This window comes from Anabrus simplex, chromosome 10 (assembly GCF_040414725.1).
Source record: "Anabrus simplex isolate iqAnaSimp1 chromosome 10, ASM4041472v1, whole genome shotgun sequence".
Lineage (NCBI taxonomy): Eukaryota > Metazoa > Arthropoda > Insecta > Orthoptera > Tettigoniidae > Anabrus > Anabrus simplex.
The window spans coordinates 60,897,410-60,914,492 of NC_090274.1; the positions used below are offsets into that span (position 1 = coordinate 60,897,410).

General features: G+C 39.0%; 1 protein-coding gene across 2 annotated transcripts in view; it reads right to left on the reverse strand.

The window, feature by feature from the left end:
* Window positions 1–17,083, reverse strand: part of Prp8 (pre-mRNA processing factor 8) — a 222,019-nt gene that overhangs the window by 50,246 nt on the left and 154,690 nt on the right. For both annotated transcript variants that reach the window (XM_067154586.2, XM_067154585.2), the window contains exons 27-31: window positions 10,002–10,149; window positions 9,672–9,800; window positions 5,609–5,769; window positions 4,471–4,662; window positions 251–445 (exon numbers count right to left, since the gene is read on the reverse strand). In XM_067154586.2, the coding sequence (XP_067010687.1) occupies window positions 251–445; window positions 4,471–4,662; window positions 5,609–5,769; window positions 9,672–9,800; window positions 10,002–10,149 (825 nt within the window). The remainder of the gene's footprint in view (window positions 1–250; window positions 446–4,470; window positions 4,663–5,608; window positions 5,770–9,671; window positions 9,801–10,001; window positions 10,150–17,083) is intronic.

Below are 17,083 nucleotides of genomic sequence, written 5' to 3' on the forward strand. Positions count from 1 at the left end.
CCAAAACCATGTCTGTAAGTAAAATGAATAAATAACTGTGAGATGTCAAAAGTGTAAAGTCCTTTTTGAAACACTCTGTATTATTAATATACAGTACCGTAGAAATATTAACGGGACCAAAACATAAAATATCAAATTTCTTTGTTAATATTAGCAGTATCAAAAAACTACAGATTGAAAAAGTAGAGTAGAATATTATTTCTGATCTTTTATGCATTTTTACGCTTTTGGAAAGAAAACAGTAACTTACCAGATAATCTGGTTGGAGAATAGTTCACCATAGTTCTGCGATGACAAGTACGGCTCAGTTGGTTCTGAAGAGTACAGCTGCAAGGCCTTCCTAATACGTTCTCTCAACACATACAATGCAGGGTTAGCTTTCATGATCTTGGCCATTGCTTGTTGTATGAGAGGCTTGCAGCCTGGGAACCAGTTTCCATATGCACTGGAAAAGTAAGAAAAATGGTTAAAGTGAATTTAAGTCAACTGGATCATAAGACTGAGCTCTCTTTTAAGTATAAATTAATATAACAATAAAGGTAAGCTAAAAGTCTACACATAGAACAGGTCTTACATAACTCTTTGAAAATTATATATTTTTTGCTAGGGACTTTACGTCGCACCGACACAGATAGGTCTTATGGCGACGATGGGATAGGAAAGGCCTAGGAGTTGAAAGGAAGCGGCCGTGGCCTTAATTAAGGTACAGCCCCAGCATTTGCCTGGTGTGAAAATGGGAAACCATGGAAACCCATTTTCAGGGCTGCCGATAGTGGGATTCGAACCTACTATCTCCCGGATGCAAGCTCACAGCCGCGTGCCTCTACACACACGGCCAAGAAAATTATATAGACAAATCACTCCTTATCAACCAAGGTATTAAAACACAGGTCTCTACATAAAAATTGCTGTAACTATGAGACACATTTAGAATTATATCAAACAGAAAGGTATGTGACAATTATCGAGGAATTATACTGCTGTCACAAATAGCCAAAATACTAGATAAAATTATAGAAAGGAGGATGAGAGGAAGGTTGGATAGTAATTTAGAAGAAGAGCAGTATGGATTTCGACATGGCAGGTCAATGACAGACCCTATATTTACCATTATATTACTGATGGAAAATCAGTGGGAATATGAAAAAGATCTGGTGGTGATATTCCTTGATCTAGAGAAAGCATACGATAGCGTTAATAGAGAATAGGTGTGGGAAACCGTGGAAAGAAAAGGATGTGGAAGGCAATCAAGGGAATTAGTGAAAGCAATGTATAAGAATTGTTTCAGTTGTGTCCAGACTCCAGTGGGGAGAACAGATTGCTTTAGAAACCGAACTGAACTAAGACAGGGAAGTGTACTGTCTCCACTTACGTGTACAATGGTTATGGATGAACTTCTAAAGGAAACAAATGTAAGATATGGAGAGAATATGACAATGTTGTTGTTTGCAGACGACGGTGATCTGGGGAGTCAACAATACAGAAGTGCAAATCCAACTAGAGGCTCTAAATGACAATATTGAGAAATATGGTATGATAAACTGTGTGGAGAAGAGCAGAACAATGGTGATGACAAGAGGAGAAAGAGAATGAAAAGGAATCAGTATCAGGGGACAAAAACTTGTTGTTCAACACTTCAAATATCTGGGACATGAAATAATGCAAGACACAAGGTTGGATAAGGAGATCAGCAGAAGGGTACAAGCAGAAAATACGTTCCACCAGAATGTAAGGAACCTGATGTGGAACAAAGAAGTTCCTATGAAATGTAAAGGGATAATGTATACATCAGAGACTTGGACATTGACATCAAGAAATCGGAGTAAAATTCAGGCCAGTGAGATGAGGTTCCTGAGGAGTATGGTAGGGAAGACAAGGAGAGACAGAGTACAAAATGTTGAGTCAGGAAAGAGATAGGGGTAAAAAAACTGAGTGATAGAATGGAGAAGCATAAATTGAGATGGTTTGGCATTTATGAGGATGGAGGAGGGAGGCCCAGAGCAGATGGATGGACTTTGACAAGAACAGTATAAGAAAAAGATCGCACTGGAATAAAATTACAAAAGAGGAGAGGTGGAAGGAGAGACAATGGTGGAGAAGTGCCACCAACACCTGACATGGCAGGAGCTGGACAAGGGGAAATGAAAATGATGATGATGCAACTGTTAAATAATTATTGAAACCAGAGTCAAGCAGGAGCTAAAGAAATGTAATAATTATATTTACTTAAACAGCCAAGCTCTTGTGTATACCTGATATCCAATATTCCTTTTCAGAAATAAAATAAGCCTCAGATACCTTCTACACTTCAAACATTGATATCGGAATCAGAAAGATGTTTTCGAAGACTTTCGTGTGGAGCGTGGCATTGTATGGAAGTGAAACATGGACGATAACTAGCTCAGAAAGAAAGAAAATAGAAGCTTTTGAAATGTGGCATTACAGAAGAAGGTTGAAGGTGAGATGGATAGATCGAATCACGAACGAAGAGATACTGAATCGAATTGGCGAGAGGAGATCGATTTGGCTAAATTTGACGAGAAGAAGAGATAGAATGATAGGACACATCTTAAGACACCCAGGACTTGTTCAGCTGGTTTTTGAAGGAAGTGTAAGTGGTAAGAACGGTAGGGGTAGACCAAGGTATGAATATGACGAGCAGATTAGAGCAGATGTAGGATGCAATAGTTACGTAGAAATGAAAAGGTTAGCACAGGATAGGGTGCATCAAACCAGTCTATGGACTGATGACTCAAACACAACGTTCTACACATACAAAGGAATCGTGCTACTTGTTTTACTATTTGTTATTACATTGCACCGGCACAGAGAGTCAACGATAGGGTAGTAAAGGGCTAAGACTGGGAAGGGAGCGAGTGCATCTGCGGGAGGGAGGGGAGTTTGATATGAGACTGGAAGGAGGGAGATCTAGAGAAAGACCAAGAAACAGAATGTTGCAAGGAGTTAGGGAGGGTGCAGAGGCAACAGGACTCGAATGGAGAAATTTAGAAGAGAACAGAAGCGGGGAGATAGCAGACAGTGGGAGTGATATGTTTCCAACAGACCTGGCTGAAGGCTGGAAACTGTTCAAGATGATGATGAGGTGAAACAAGTAACTTAAGAGCTCTTCAGTCTGTCGAACAGAAAGATTAAATAAAAATATTACCCATCACAACATATCTGTAAAAAAAAGAAATAATAAAAAATCACCATTATTAAACAAGGGATAAAAATACTTGTTAGACTATTCCTTAATAATAATAATAAAAACTATGAATATAGTTTTAAAGAAAAAATAAACCAACCCATTAAATAACAATAGGAATACAAATAATACACTAGTCAAGGAGAAGGGCATGGCGTGGCAGGGAAATAGACGTTACATGGCGAAAGTAGGTCAAAGGACTACAGCTTGGACTCACGCCAATGAAAGAGTAACGGTTATCCAAACACCTCACAGTTAATGCTGCAGTGCAGACAAGCAGGACATTATTAAGATAAGCTCTGAAATTGAAGTTCCTAAATATTAAACAGAGATAAACGTAAATATTACTTCTAAATATTTGAGTGTGACTTGATAGAATCTGATGATGTTCTTTTAAAAACGAAACATGTCATTCTTTGTTTAATAGTGTGTATCTTTATCCCTTGTTTAATAATTTTTTTTGTACAGGTACTAGTATAATATTTCAGACTGAAGAGCTTTTAAGTTATATTTAACCGAGTCGACACTGGAAAGTATAACATATGAATTATAACACAGTAGAGGTTTCCACCTATTCAATACTAAAATGTATTTACAATATTTTAAATTACATGGGACTAGTTTCGACCCACCTAGGGGTCATCATCAGCCATAATAAAGCATAAACAATTCTTTGGCGAAATCCTAAAATATGTTATTTTAACAGTAAGAATCTTATGGATTTATATTTACAATGTGAAGTGTGGTAGATGAAATGAGAGATGTTAATGTGATACAGGTGAGTAATAGTTAATAATTAATACAAGTAAATAGTACATGCTGAGCAGTTTGGAACAAAGTACAATGGGGTGCTCTGTGTTGTAAAAATTATACACTCAAGGAGATCAGTAGGTCCTCATAATAAAGAATACAATGTAAAATGACATACATAAAAAAAATATATACAAGTATGTACAAAGTCTGGAGAGTAAAAAGTGATACGCTGTAGATGCCGAGTCGGCTTGACACTGATCAGCTTAAGCAGATAAATTTTGGCAGTTGGTGTATTAAAGTCATGTTGATGGGCAGTATTGGTGATTGTTGGATGTGAAGTTATTTTTGAATTTCTTGTTAAGAAGAAGGTGGGCACTGCGCATGGAGATGTTAATTCTCAGTTCTTAGCGGACCAACAACATGAAATTCATAACTCCTGGAAAGTATGGCTTCCTTCTTTAAAAAAATGAGGCACAACACTACAATTTTTTAAATTAATCTTGTTATTATACCTGTGTAAATTATAAGCCAAGTCTATAGCGATGAGAAGACCAGTTGGTGATGGGTAGATGGACATATTATCTGTTGTATAATCGAGAAACTTGGCTCTGGCATAACGTTCAATGTCATGAGAATCGTAGTCTCCCCAACGCAGCTGTACATCAATCCAATACTTTTGAGTCGTCGTGTTATCCATCGTGTCTCTGTAACATCAAGCATTATTTTAATGTAATATTCATACTTCACATCTACAAGGAATCACTTCAGATATCTGAGAAGTATATTACTGACAATATTAGGAGTTAAGACTAAGAAGGTAAGATGGAGAACAGTCAGATGATGAAACAAGGGTAAGTACAGGTGGCAACAGAAAGGAGAGACCAGGAGAAACACAACCACCCTGTTGTTTATTATCAGCCTATATTAATAAATTGGATGTCAAATAAAAATAATAACAGGCATGAATTAATGAGGCACTTCCAGATATCCTGGCGACTTAAAATCTTGGTAGCAGAAAATCCAACGCCAAGAACCCTAGAAAGATTCTGAGAACAAGAGACGATGACCATTTTCAAACATTGCTGTTTTAAACCTTGAATTTGAACATGACTGCTCTGTGCTTTATTTCTAATCATTGCATTAAAAATACTGCACACTGTCATCCTCATTACACACATGCTATGGAAATAATTGCTACGATTTACAGAAAGTGTATTGTGTGGTCAGCACAAAAGAGTCTGCAGCCATTGATCTCCAGTTACTAGTTTTATTGCGTACTGCAATCAATTCAAGTTTAAATAATACTAAGACAATGTTGAGAAAATGAAATGCGCCCATTAAATGGAGCATGTTTTCTCCCCAAAACTTTAAAGGAAAAATTGGGGTGCATCCATTTTGCAAAGTACACTGTAATTGCTAGTTATACAGTATATCCATAAAACACACTTCATTCATCTACAGAGATTAAGATAATTGTTTTTGTCAACATTATATCACCAGCACTGCTATTAACCTCCGAAGATGAGATTTAAATCAGTTCACTCCCAAGGCAGAATACACTAGACTGTATCCTGATCTAATATCTAAGTGATAAAGATTACAACAATAAAGGGGTGATAACCTTTTTCTTTAGTAAATGGAGCAACTTACTTGGAATCTGCAAGCAAGGATGGTCTAGATACATTCCATTTATAAGCAGCAAAGAGCAGAATGTCTGCACAAGATGAATTCATCTTGTAAGATTTCCTAGGATGGATAGTCTCTTTCTGCACGGTCTCAATCTCCAGAGCATCCAGTTCTTGATCAAACACCTGGAAATAACAGAGAGAAGAAATATCACAATTGGAGCCAACTTTCAATAAGATAATATTTGTTGAAAGCTGTTCTTTTTATAATTATGTAACTATATATTAGCTTCAAAATCGTAAGAAGTTTAAGAAATCACAGATCTCAACTAACTGTACACTTAGAATTAAATTTTAAAATCCTAACATATGAATAATACCACATAATGACATCACAAAACTAACCTAGCCAAGATATGTGACAATATGTATGTCCTGCTTCTTGGCTGAAGATTCAGTCTACTGGCCTTTGGTTTATAGTGCCCCGGGTTTTACTCCCGGCTGGCCCGAGGAGTTTGACTGCGTATGATTAATTCCTCTGACCCAAGGACTGGACGTTTGTGTTTGTAATAACATGTTCTTATACTTCACACAGCTTTACTTCTAAACTGACGTTTTGGCCGATTTTGACTCTGTCTAGTGGTTATGCGCTGAAACATAGACATTCAACCAATTCCAAGATGCCATTCATATCAACTTATATCGGCAGAGTGCGATCTCGAAACCTAGTTGCCAACTCTAATATTCACATTCACCATGTGGTTAACCTATCGCGATCAACGTGCATTATATTCGGTACTGTTCGCGACCTTTTAAATTTTTCTTCAGTAATTAGTGTTTTTCATATCAGTCTTTGTATAGTACAGTATAGGCTAGCGTAGTTTACAGTTTAGCATAGCAAAGTTAATATAACACAGGTTTAATACTTCAGTGTATAAAAATACGCCGGCCCCGCGGTGTAGGGTAGCATGTCTGCCTCTTACCCGGAGGCCCCGGGTTTGATTCCCGGCCAGGTCGGGGATTTTTACCTGCATCTGAGGGCTGCTTCGAGATCCACTCAGTCTACATGATTACAATTGAGTAGCTATCTGACGGTGAGATGGCTACCCCGGTCTGGAAAGCCGAGAATAACGGCGAGATGATTAGTTGTGCTGACCAGACGACACGTCGCAATCTGCAGGCCTTCAGGCTGAGCAGCGGTCGCCTGATAGGCCAAGGCCCTTCAGCGCTGTTGCGCCATGGGGTTTGGTTTTATAAAAATATAGCTATAGTTTTATATACGCCCCTGTATTGAATGTGCATTTAGCATGTCTCAGTGGAGTTCGGAAAAGACAAGTGGCAAGAAAGTGACTCTGAGATCAGTGTAGGCCATAACCTCCTTCCTGTGCCATCCAGTAGCGGTGAGTGATGTGTTATTTCCTCATTCTCTTTTATTCTTATTCTCTTTTTATTGTCGGATGATGTTGGTAAGTGTAGTTTTTTTCAATTTGTTTTTAATCCCAACTCATTAGCATTTCTAAGAACGGTATTTCGTTTTACGAGGGCTGTTTACCGCGGTCGTATTGCACCAGCTGTTTCCGTGGCAGTAGTGCGCTGGCAACAGGGGTAAGGTGACACTCATTTGTTTAGCGAAATGCCAATTTAGAAGTAAAGCCGTGCGTAGTATAATCATCTGCACACAACACACCACACTACCAATCCCCACATAAACATGAAATAGTGAATACATCCCTGCTACATAGGGTTGGCGGCAGGAAGGACGTCCGGCAATATAACTGGGCCACATATGCATAAAATGCCAACCCCAATATAAAATGGACAAAAGGCCAGGAAGAAGAAGAAGAAATATGTATGTGAGTATAAAATAATAAACCTCGAAAGGAGAATCTTGGAAAGATATAGGAACATACACAAATGATGAAAATAATGAAAGGTCGGTGTAGATGGAGAACAACATTACACAAAAGGACGGAGACAAATTCTACATTGTCACTTATGATGATGTTTAAATGGGCCCAACAGCTAGTTCATCAGTCCCTAATGATACGAGGTGCAATGAAATAAAACTATAATTGAAACTTCAAAATGCATCCACTACTAGAATCTAAAATGTATGACGTTGAAAAAATGACCATGAATCCAAAACAGTCAGTGGATCCAATTCATGATTCTTTATTTTCAGAGATGATGCTTGTTGTCCAAAGGGGTCCAGGTCACCGGCTCCCCGTAATAGTAATCACTGGTAAAGCAGAACCATGGTGTTCCTCACATAGTGGTACTAATCACAGGTGATTTAGATTCATGGTTTTCTTGTATGGTGGTACTAATCACAGATAATGTAGACCCATCGTATGAACACACAATGGTCACAAACCCATGGCGTTTCGCACATAAGGGTACTACTCACAAGCAATGCAGACCCATGGTTTTTATCACACAGTGGTACTAATCACAGGCAACATAGACATGTTGTTTCTCATAAAGTGATACTACTCATAGGTATTGCAGACCCATTCTGAACACAGTGGAATCGACCGGTGGAATGAATGCACACGATGACACTCATCACAAGCAATGCCCAGACTCATAGTGTTACTCGCATAATGGAACTGTTCTCATGAAACGTAGAGCCATGGTTTTGCTCCCAAGTAACGTCAACACTAATCACACTAATCACAAGTAGTCTCATGGTTCTAAAGTCATCATCCCTTGGTCAACCCTTTTAGTCGCCTCTTACGACAGGCAGGGGATACCGTGGGTGAATTCTTTGTCTGCATCCCCCAACTACAGCACCTACGCTGCTCTACACAGATAGTGGGTCTCTTTGCTGCAATCAGAGTCCTCCTACATTTGTTATTACTCAGGCTCCTAGCTTTATTTGGAAGTAAATCAGTGGCGGGGTGTTGGCCTCTGGATCCCAGGGCTGTTAGCTCAAACCCAGCAGGGATAGTGGAATTTTTGAAGAAAGAAAGAACCCACCCCACTCCAAGTCATATGATATTGGCATGTAAAAGATCTCTGGTGATACATCTGACCTGAAAAATTTAATTAAAACTCAGCCACAAATTACCAAACGGTTTTGGTTTCTCTGCCATCTGGTAAAGCAAAACAGAATGTCGAAACTGATACACAGACAGCCCAAATGATGCTAAATAGAAATGTCTGCAACATGGTAGCCGAGGCTATACATTATCATCACCAAGGAGGGAAGTAAAGGGAAGCATGAGTGAGGTATCCACAATCACCAAGGTCATTTGTCACAGATCTTCATAAATATTGAAAGTAAAGGATAAGGAAGAAGTCTGATAACACAAAATAAGGAAGAAAGCCACAGACAATGTAGGAATAGAAGACTAAAACAAAAAAGGTATTCACAAAAAAGGATTTCTACCATCTGTAAATACCATACCTTTTCCTCTATTTATTATCTCCCTTTCTGCTGTTTAACCAAGGCTTTCTGCTTATCCTGCACATCACACGTCTAGACTGAGGAGGTTTAAAGAATGCCCATCTCAATGTTGATGGATATTTGCCCCTTCAATGGAGCGGAGAAGCAGTTTGTTATAACTACGAGGATAGAGTTTATAAAAGAAAGATGGCCAAGAATGAGGTGGATTTCTTCTTTTCATCTGTTGCACTTATGTTTGTTCATCATCTTTTCTTTCCTCTATTTTTTTTTTTTTTTTTTTTTGCAAAAGTTCCTATGCATCTGCTTAACTTCCTGTTTTTACTCTACATTCATACAATTTGCAGTTCAATTTTTACACATTACAAAAAGCCCTAGTTCTACGAGAAAGAGCGTGTGTATGTGCGTGTGCACACAACAATACAGATGAAGAAAACCAACAGAGAGCAGCAACTCAACAGGCAAGAACACACTGTAGAGCACATTCATACAGAATGCCAAAATTTGTCGTACTTCTCGGTTCTGGTATAGGATGAAATTTTCAGCAAGTTCTCCTCCAGTGAGAATGCTACTAACCATGCTTTTAATGGATAAGTTGTTGCTCTCTATTGAAAATAAATTATACTGATCATACTTGGCTTTCCTACCAAGCAATTAAAAAAAAAAAAAAAAACCAACTTACTTGGCAAAGATCCATGACGATGGATTCATGCACCTTCTGCCACAAGTGAGCTCTGAAGATCTGAATGAGGGAGATCTTTAGAGTGGGGATCTTACCATGCATGAAAATGCCAGTTAGATCAAGTTGCACCTGGAAGGCAAAGAAAAGTTTTAGTGAAACAATTCCTTACAAGAAGAATTAAAGACAACCCCATTTCTAAAAATCCTAATAATACTGTCCATAAAATAAGTTCCATAACTATGAGAAAAACAAGTATTGGAGAAATGAATGTAATCAGTGAGCTTGCCCTACTGCTAAAAAACTTTTAGAAGAGTGCCACAGCCAACTCACCTGGAAACCAACGTACACATTGGCACGATTGATGGTAGGCGACCACCAAAGAGTAAATCTACGATTGGGGATCTGGTTCAAACCAGATCGCTGAGCATTGGTCAGCTTCTTGTACTTCATGGACTCCTCAAAACCAGATGCCTTCTCCCTATAAAGCACAGAATTTTAAGAATGAGAAAGGAACAAACTAATAACTAATGTCAAATCAAGTCATAAACAGAGAGATAAGAACAAGAAAAGGAAAACATAATAGGATAAATATAATGCAGGTCAGTGTGAGAAAAGAGATAATAATAATAATAATAATAATAATAATAATAATAATAATAATAATAATAATAATAATAATAATAATAATCGTATGGCCTCAGCTACCGTGTGCAGACATTTCGATTTGACGCCATTTGGCTGTCTGCTCTTCAATTTCAATGTTCTGTTTTATTCTAGGCCTACTAGATGGCAGACTGAGTGAACCGAAACTCTCTTGGGTGTCTATGGCTGAGATTTAATGAATTTTGTTGGGTTAACACCAAATGTGATACCAGAGTCCTTTTACATGCTGACATCGTACGACATGGAGTGTCAAATGGACTTTTTCCACCCTTCAAAAATCCAACTTCCTCTACGGATTTGGGATCCGGAGGCAGACATTCTACCACTGACCCACAGAGGCAGCACAGAAAGAGGTGATGAGGACAAATATGAAAACACAAAACGATAAGCTCAATCTCCACATACTGACACCCTGTCATCTTCAAACAGATTGGCTATCTCTTCATCAACCTCAGTACTTCTACATCCAGCCCGACGGGAGCTGAGAAGAGATGGATAACACATCATTTGGTACCATTGTCTATTATCTGATGTTAATTTTGTCACATTTAATGATACTTATTTGGTGGCCTCCCTTTGTGAGACAAGTCAGAGGTGACTCACACACTGAACTACTAAGTCGAGTGCTTTAATTTGGAAATACTAGATTTCAAAATAGGAACGATGCTACTTGCCACCTAAATTTCACACCACTCACGGAACTGCATAATACATGCTCGAGGAAACGGTTACGCCAATTACGCGGAAACTATATTTTCGCCACTTTCAACTATAAAATTAAGGGTGGGTAAACAATGTGATGGTGAGAACTACACCAGTAAATATGGCACCGTATTTGCTCGCATACAACTTGCCACAGCATATATCTTGCACCCCATTTTTAACATTTGAAATTGCAGGGAAAAAATCTCCGCTACATTTCTTTCTACCTGCAGAACGGTTGAGGCTGGCTGTTGTAAAAAAATACCTAACTCGCAAATCCCCTCCCCAAAGCCGCATTCCTAGCCAGTCTGTCACACTCAGCCATCCCTCTCACTCTTCTGCCTTTGTCAAATTGCTTATCGCTTACCTGTCCGGCAGAGGTGATCACGTGAACTGGGAGGGTTTCCCTGTCCAGGCAGTCAAGTGATCACAGTATTAGGTATTGTCCATCTGTTGTATTGTAGACAAGTACGAGTATTCTGTCTTCACGTTTCACTGTTGTTTATCAGTTAAGTTTTCTTCTGTAGGTCAATCTTTAACCCTTTGACACTCAGCGTATATGCAGGTGTTTGCTCGAAGACACTCAGACTAATTTTTGTGATTTTCCAAAGCAAATTACAAAAATTCAACACGTAAAGAGTTTAACACACATTAAAATAAAATTAATCACACTAATACAGGAAACTATGAGCATTTCAGAAATGAATATACCTTGGGCGTATTGTTATTGGTTAAGCCCAAAACAATTATTAAACTTCGAAAATAAATTTTAAAAAATTAATTATTGTTTTCAATGACAGAAAAATTAGACATTGTTGCGTCTTCCTTCTTTACTCTTAGTAGTGAATGAAAGAACATTTAATTCTGAATAATTTAATATCAATATGATGTGTGTGCTGCAATTCACTCACGAAGCATTGCATAAAGTTCTTCAGTATACATGTAACGGTCATCGATGTCAGGGCCTCGCGGTCCGATGCACGGTGAGCAATTACGACCGTGTCACTTCCCACATAACGGGAATCACCTTCGGCAAAAGAAGGTCATTATTACTGTCTAAATCACCTGAAAATTCAAGGATATTGGCCTCATTCGGCCTTGAATATGGCCTAGCCATTACTATAAAAAGATTTTTTTTTTATATATATAAAGAAAGATGACGCAAGCACGTGCAACAACGGAGTTATGAAAAGGAGTAAAATTGTAGTTTACGAAGTACATCGAACACACGATATACCAAAGAAACGAAATAAACTATAAACAAAACTCATAGCAAGATCAACTTGTTGTATTCATAAGCCAATCAAAACAGATCCACGCAATAACAACTTCAAATAACCACAACATAAACATTCACGGTCAACAGATTTCATTTGTCGAAAATAAAAATATTTTGTAGGGCTGGTGGATACATCTGTTGAGTTAAACGCAAATTCAACGCTTTAATGTACCGTCACGTTCAACTGTTACGATTTAACAGCTACGCAAATGACCAAAATCCGTAAATAAGACAGAGCCAATGTATCGGTGCCATGAGCGTTTTCGCCATAACCTCTCGCGCCGATATCGGCGCGCTGAGTGCGAAAGGTTTAAGTTATGGAGAAAGGTGGGAGTTGTATGGCTGGGTTTAAACTCAAAGTGACAAAATATGCTGAAGAACATAATAACAGAGCTGCCGGTCAAAAATTCACTGTGACTAAGTTTAATGTTTGCTATTGGCATAAACAGAAAGCTGCGCTACAAACCAAGGACGCGTAAAGCATTCGGAGGGCCAAAAACTGGTAAGTTTCATGAGCTGGAAGACGAGTTGCTTCATTACGTTAGAGTTGCGAAATGATGGCTTTAGTATCTCGCACGAAATGCTACATTTCAAAGTGCGCAAACCAGCGATTAAAGGAGGAGTCAGCTGTTCGGATCTGAAAGCGAGCCGGGTTGGATCCGTAGATTCATGACACGACAAGGATTGTGTCTTTAAAGATAAAAACTTCATTGTTCCGTATTGAAATTATTGATGTTAAAAATTAAATAATTGAAAAGGAGGTTCAACCTATTCAATACTTAAAAGAAGGAAATGCAGTAATCACATTCCTATTTAAATGGGACCGGTTTCGACCTTAGTCCAGGTCATCATCAGCCGTAAAAAGATGTACAATGTTTATGAATATTGGAGGTCAGTTTCACACTTTGATAGGCACAAAGACACGACACCACATTCTGTATGCACAAAGTCACAACACTATCAACTAATATACGAAGTTCAAAAATAACTAGAAGTCGCAGACGAATAGATTTGTAGTAGAAAGCCGCCAGCTCCTGGTGATCAGCGCGGCACATTCAAGGTCATGCGCTGCGGTCAAACGTCAAAGTAGAGTGGAGAATGTTTTTAAGGTCTAGAATTTGTCACGGTTGCGGGAAGTTAAGTACGTATATAAAAATATACGACGCAAATCAGAATAATTGAGTGAGTACTTGTACTCCTGCTAAGTACTGCGATAATTAAAGCAAGTACTGTACCGGTGCTGGAAAAGCGATCGGCGGTGAACTTGCATAAGGGACGATCTTAGCGTCGCATTCGGGTGGTATTGTTTAGAGAATCTCGGAAAATCATAAAGCAGAGAGTGGCCACAACAATTGCAAGGAGACACGGCGGATTTCGACACCTCTGCTTGAAGACGGAACGAGTTTCGTCAAATGTTCGCACTTATAAAACGTCCATATTATGTCCAGGGTTTTTCGATCGTACTGCCGAAGAGGTTTTCGGCACTTTGCTCAGGGCACTGCAGAGTAACTGGACTTTCAGGCAGGAATCGAAACTGCTCCTTCGTAATACAAATTCAATATTTTTGATGTTATCGTACATGATCATGTTAGCGAGACCAGAATAGATGTTGCACCTTACATTAAGAAGAAGAAAGCCATGGGAGGTCTTCGGATTGCCTATTACTGTTTAGGTCCTAATGAAAGACTGGGAATTTTACGTTTTCGTGTAAAAATACCAAAAAACCGCAGTCGTTTTATTTGCGCACGTTACATTTTAAATGGTTGGTATCATTTCAAACTCGTACTGACATGTGCAGCGAGCACGCTTTCCAGATGACCTCAAGGTCACGAATAACCGTAATTTCTGAAGTTTTGATATTTCTTTTATCTTTCCTATTTGATTGGATTTGTGACGTGCAGAATAATGCATTCGAGAACTTTTAAGAATCGATACTTACATTCGAAACCATGTTTTCGAGTTCAACATAACCTTTAAAAGTCGACGTAGGCCTAATTTGCGCGGTACGAGATTTCCAGAAACTGACTACGAACAGTATACCGGAGACCAAATTACAATGAAAGATTAAGAGATGAAAGGATTTCGTCATCATTTTGGGTGCTTTTGTATCTAATGCGCTTTATTTTATTAGATGAGAGAATTAAAAACTACTTGTGGTCGATTGTCGTTTGGCTTGGCGTTATTAGATTTTTCGAAAAGTGAACTGAAAGGATTTTTCATGGGAAACTGACGAAGATTCCCCTGTAAAACTGAATGTAAAGAATCGAGATTTTGAACTCGCGTATCGGTAATTAATGCGGTTTCGCGGTCTAACATGCTCGCCTCTCATCCAGAGGGCCCGGGTTCGATTGCGACCAGGTCAAGCAATTTTACCTGGATATAAGTCTGGTTCCAGCTCCACTCAGCCTACGCGATTACCTTTAATTGTGGAGCTATCTAATGGTGAGATGGCGACCCCGGTCTCCAGAGCCGGGAATATTGGCCGAGAGGATTGGTCGCACTGACCAAGCGCCCCTCGTAATCTGCAGGCCTTCGGGCTGAGCAGCGGTCGCTTGGCAGGCAAAGTCTCACTGGGGCTATAGTTTGGTTTGGTTTAGTTTAGGAGTTTTTGTAAGATTATAATTATACATATTTCATTTTTGTGATGTTTAGCCAAATTGTTGATGGTTTTCATTCATTCCCGAATTTTCCGTTTTCCCGTGTTGTACGTTTTATTTTCATGGTCCCTCGAAAAACGGAGAATCGAGGTTTCACTGTACATAGGATTTTAAATACTTAGCTTGACTATCACATAGTGTCGTGCCCGTTGGCACTCCAAGAAATCGAGTGGTAAGCGCTGGTGTTACATGATTATGAACGAGCAGTAGAACACTAGAAGTTCAGAATATTCTGTTATGCCCTGTTCGTGATAACACTAAAATAGTTCAATTCTGTGGTTAGTTTACCTGTCTGATATTACTGCTAATGCCCTGAGGGGAATAAATTGAAATGTTATCATATTCATTTTTACTTAGTATTCCCTGCCCGGCTACTTATTCCTGCCACCTGGCTGACAAACATTTCTGGGGAGAACACTGGTGTCTGTCACAATACGGCCCCCTTCATACACCCACAACCAACCACCACAGAAACACGCAATAGTAAATACAGCCCTTCATGGCTAAAGCCAGATGTACAACAAAATTTGCACCTGTAGCAAAAGAGGAGGAGGAGAATTCCTCATGACGTCAGCTTCAGAGCCTATACTCCAGCGACATTTCAAAATATACTGGCACCGGTCTGCATTATCAATCTGCAATAGTACATACACCTCGACACCTCATTGGTACACGAGGACCGGATTAAGTAAGTAAGTTTTACTTTACAATGGCGAAAAATGAGGGTATCCTCCTATTCAATATCTTGTAATAAGTAAGTAAGTACAAATTTTTCTGGAACAAACTGATAATAAACATGCAGAAATTCACTATCCTTTCTTTGTAACTGGCTGGAAGATGTTGCCAAAAGTTTTCTATTGAAAACTTGAGTTATTCCTTTGAAAAACACGGGAGATATACAGTAAAACCTTGTTAATTCGAAGTCGTTGGGACTCAAAAAGCGGACTTCGAATTACGTGATTTCGAATTAACCGCCAATTCGCAATTCAGAAGTACCAACCCTTGCCGCGTTACGAAATATTCTAAGCCCGTTACTGTATGCAGTTAACCTTGATTCACAGTTTATACCTTTCAAATGCCATGAAAAAAGAACTATTTCCAAAATGTATCCAAAAAGGTGCATTTACAGTATTCAAATAATGCACTTGCACTGGCTTCCTGCTTCTTCAGTGCATATTCAGCCCAAACACGTTGAGAGTCAATGAACTCTCACTGGCAAATATAACCTCACGCAACGAAAGAAAGAAAAAAAAAGCACGATTCCAAGACTTGGAGAAATCTATGCTGGCTCCCATGTGCAAGTGCTTTATTCATTGGAGTACTATACTGTATGCATTTTAGATGCCTTGTATTTACACAGAAAGTACCCGATGCCCTTAAAATCAAACTTTCCTATGACTCTATCCTTGTACGATTTCCCACCATGGCACGTTTCTCGTACTTCAGAAATGTAAACACTTGCCGCGTCACAAAGTATTCTAAGACCCATTAATACATGCAATCACCTCGATTCACAGTTTAAACCTTTCCAATGCCATAGAAAAACTATTTCCGAAATGTATCCAACAAGGTGCATTTACAATGTTCAAATAATGCACTTGGATAAATCACTGACGAACATAACCTCACGCAACGAAAGAGAAAAAATCACACAATTCAAAGACGAGGATAAATAATGCTGGTTCCCCTGTGCAAATGCATTATTTTTTGGATATCTGTACTGTTTGCATTTTTAGATGCTTTGTACTGGGATGGAAAATGCCCGACGCCCTTAAAACGTAGCTTATAAAACTTTTCTATGACGACGGGATAAAGTTTCTCGCTTCCACGTGCATTGCAATTGCAACGCACTACAATGACCCCATCCCCGACCCTTGTACGATTCTCCGGCTGGCACTTTCTCCTTTAAAACCATAAGATCGTTTGGGCTCGCATTAAAATAAAGCAATGCAGTTTCATCGGCAATGACAGTATTGTTCGGTGCCTACGAATTTATTATAGGAGCCATGCTTTTTCGTCAACTGTCGGCATCGCCAGTGTTCGCGCATTCTGTTTTCCCGCACACTGCCTGTTGCGTGATATTACAGCGTTCCTGAAAAGGTTGAATACAA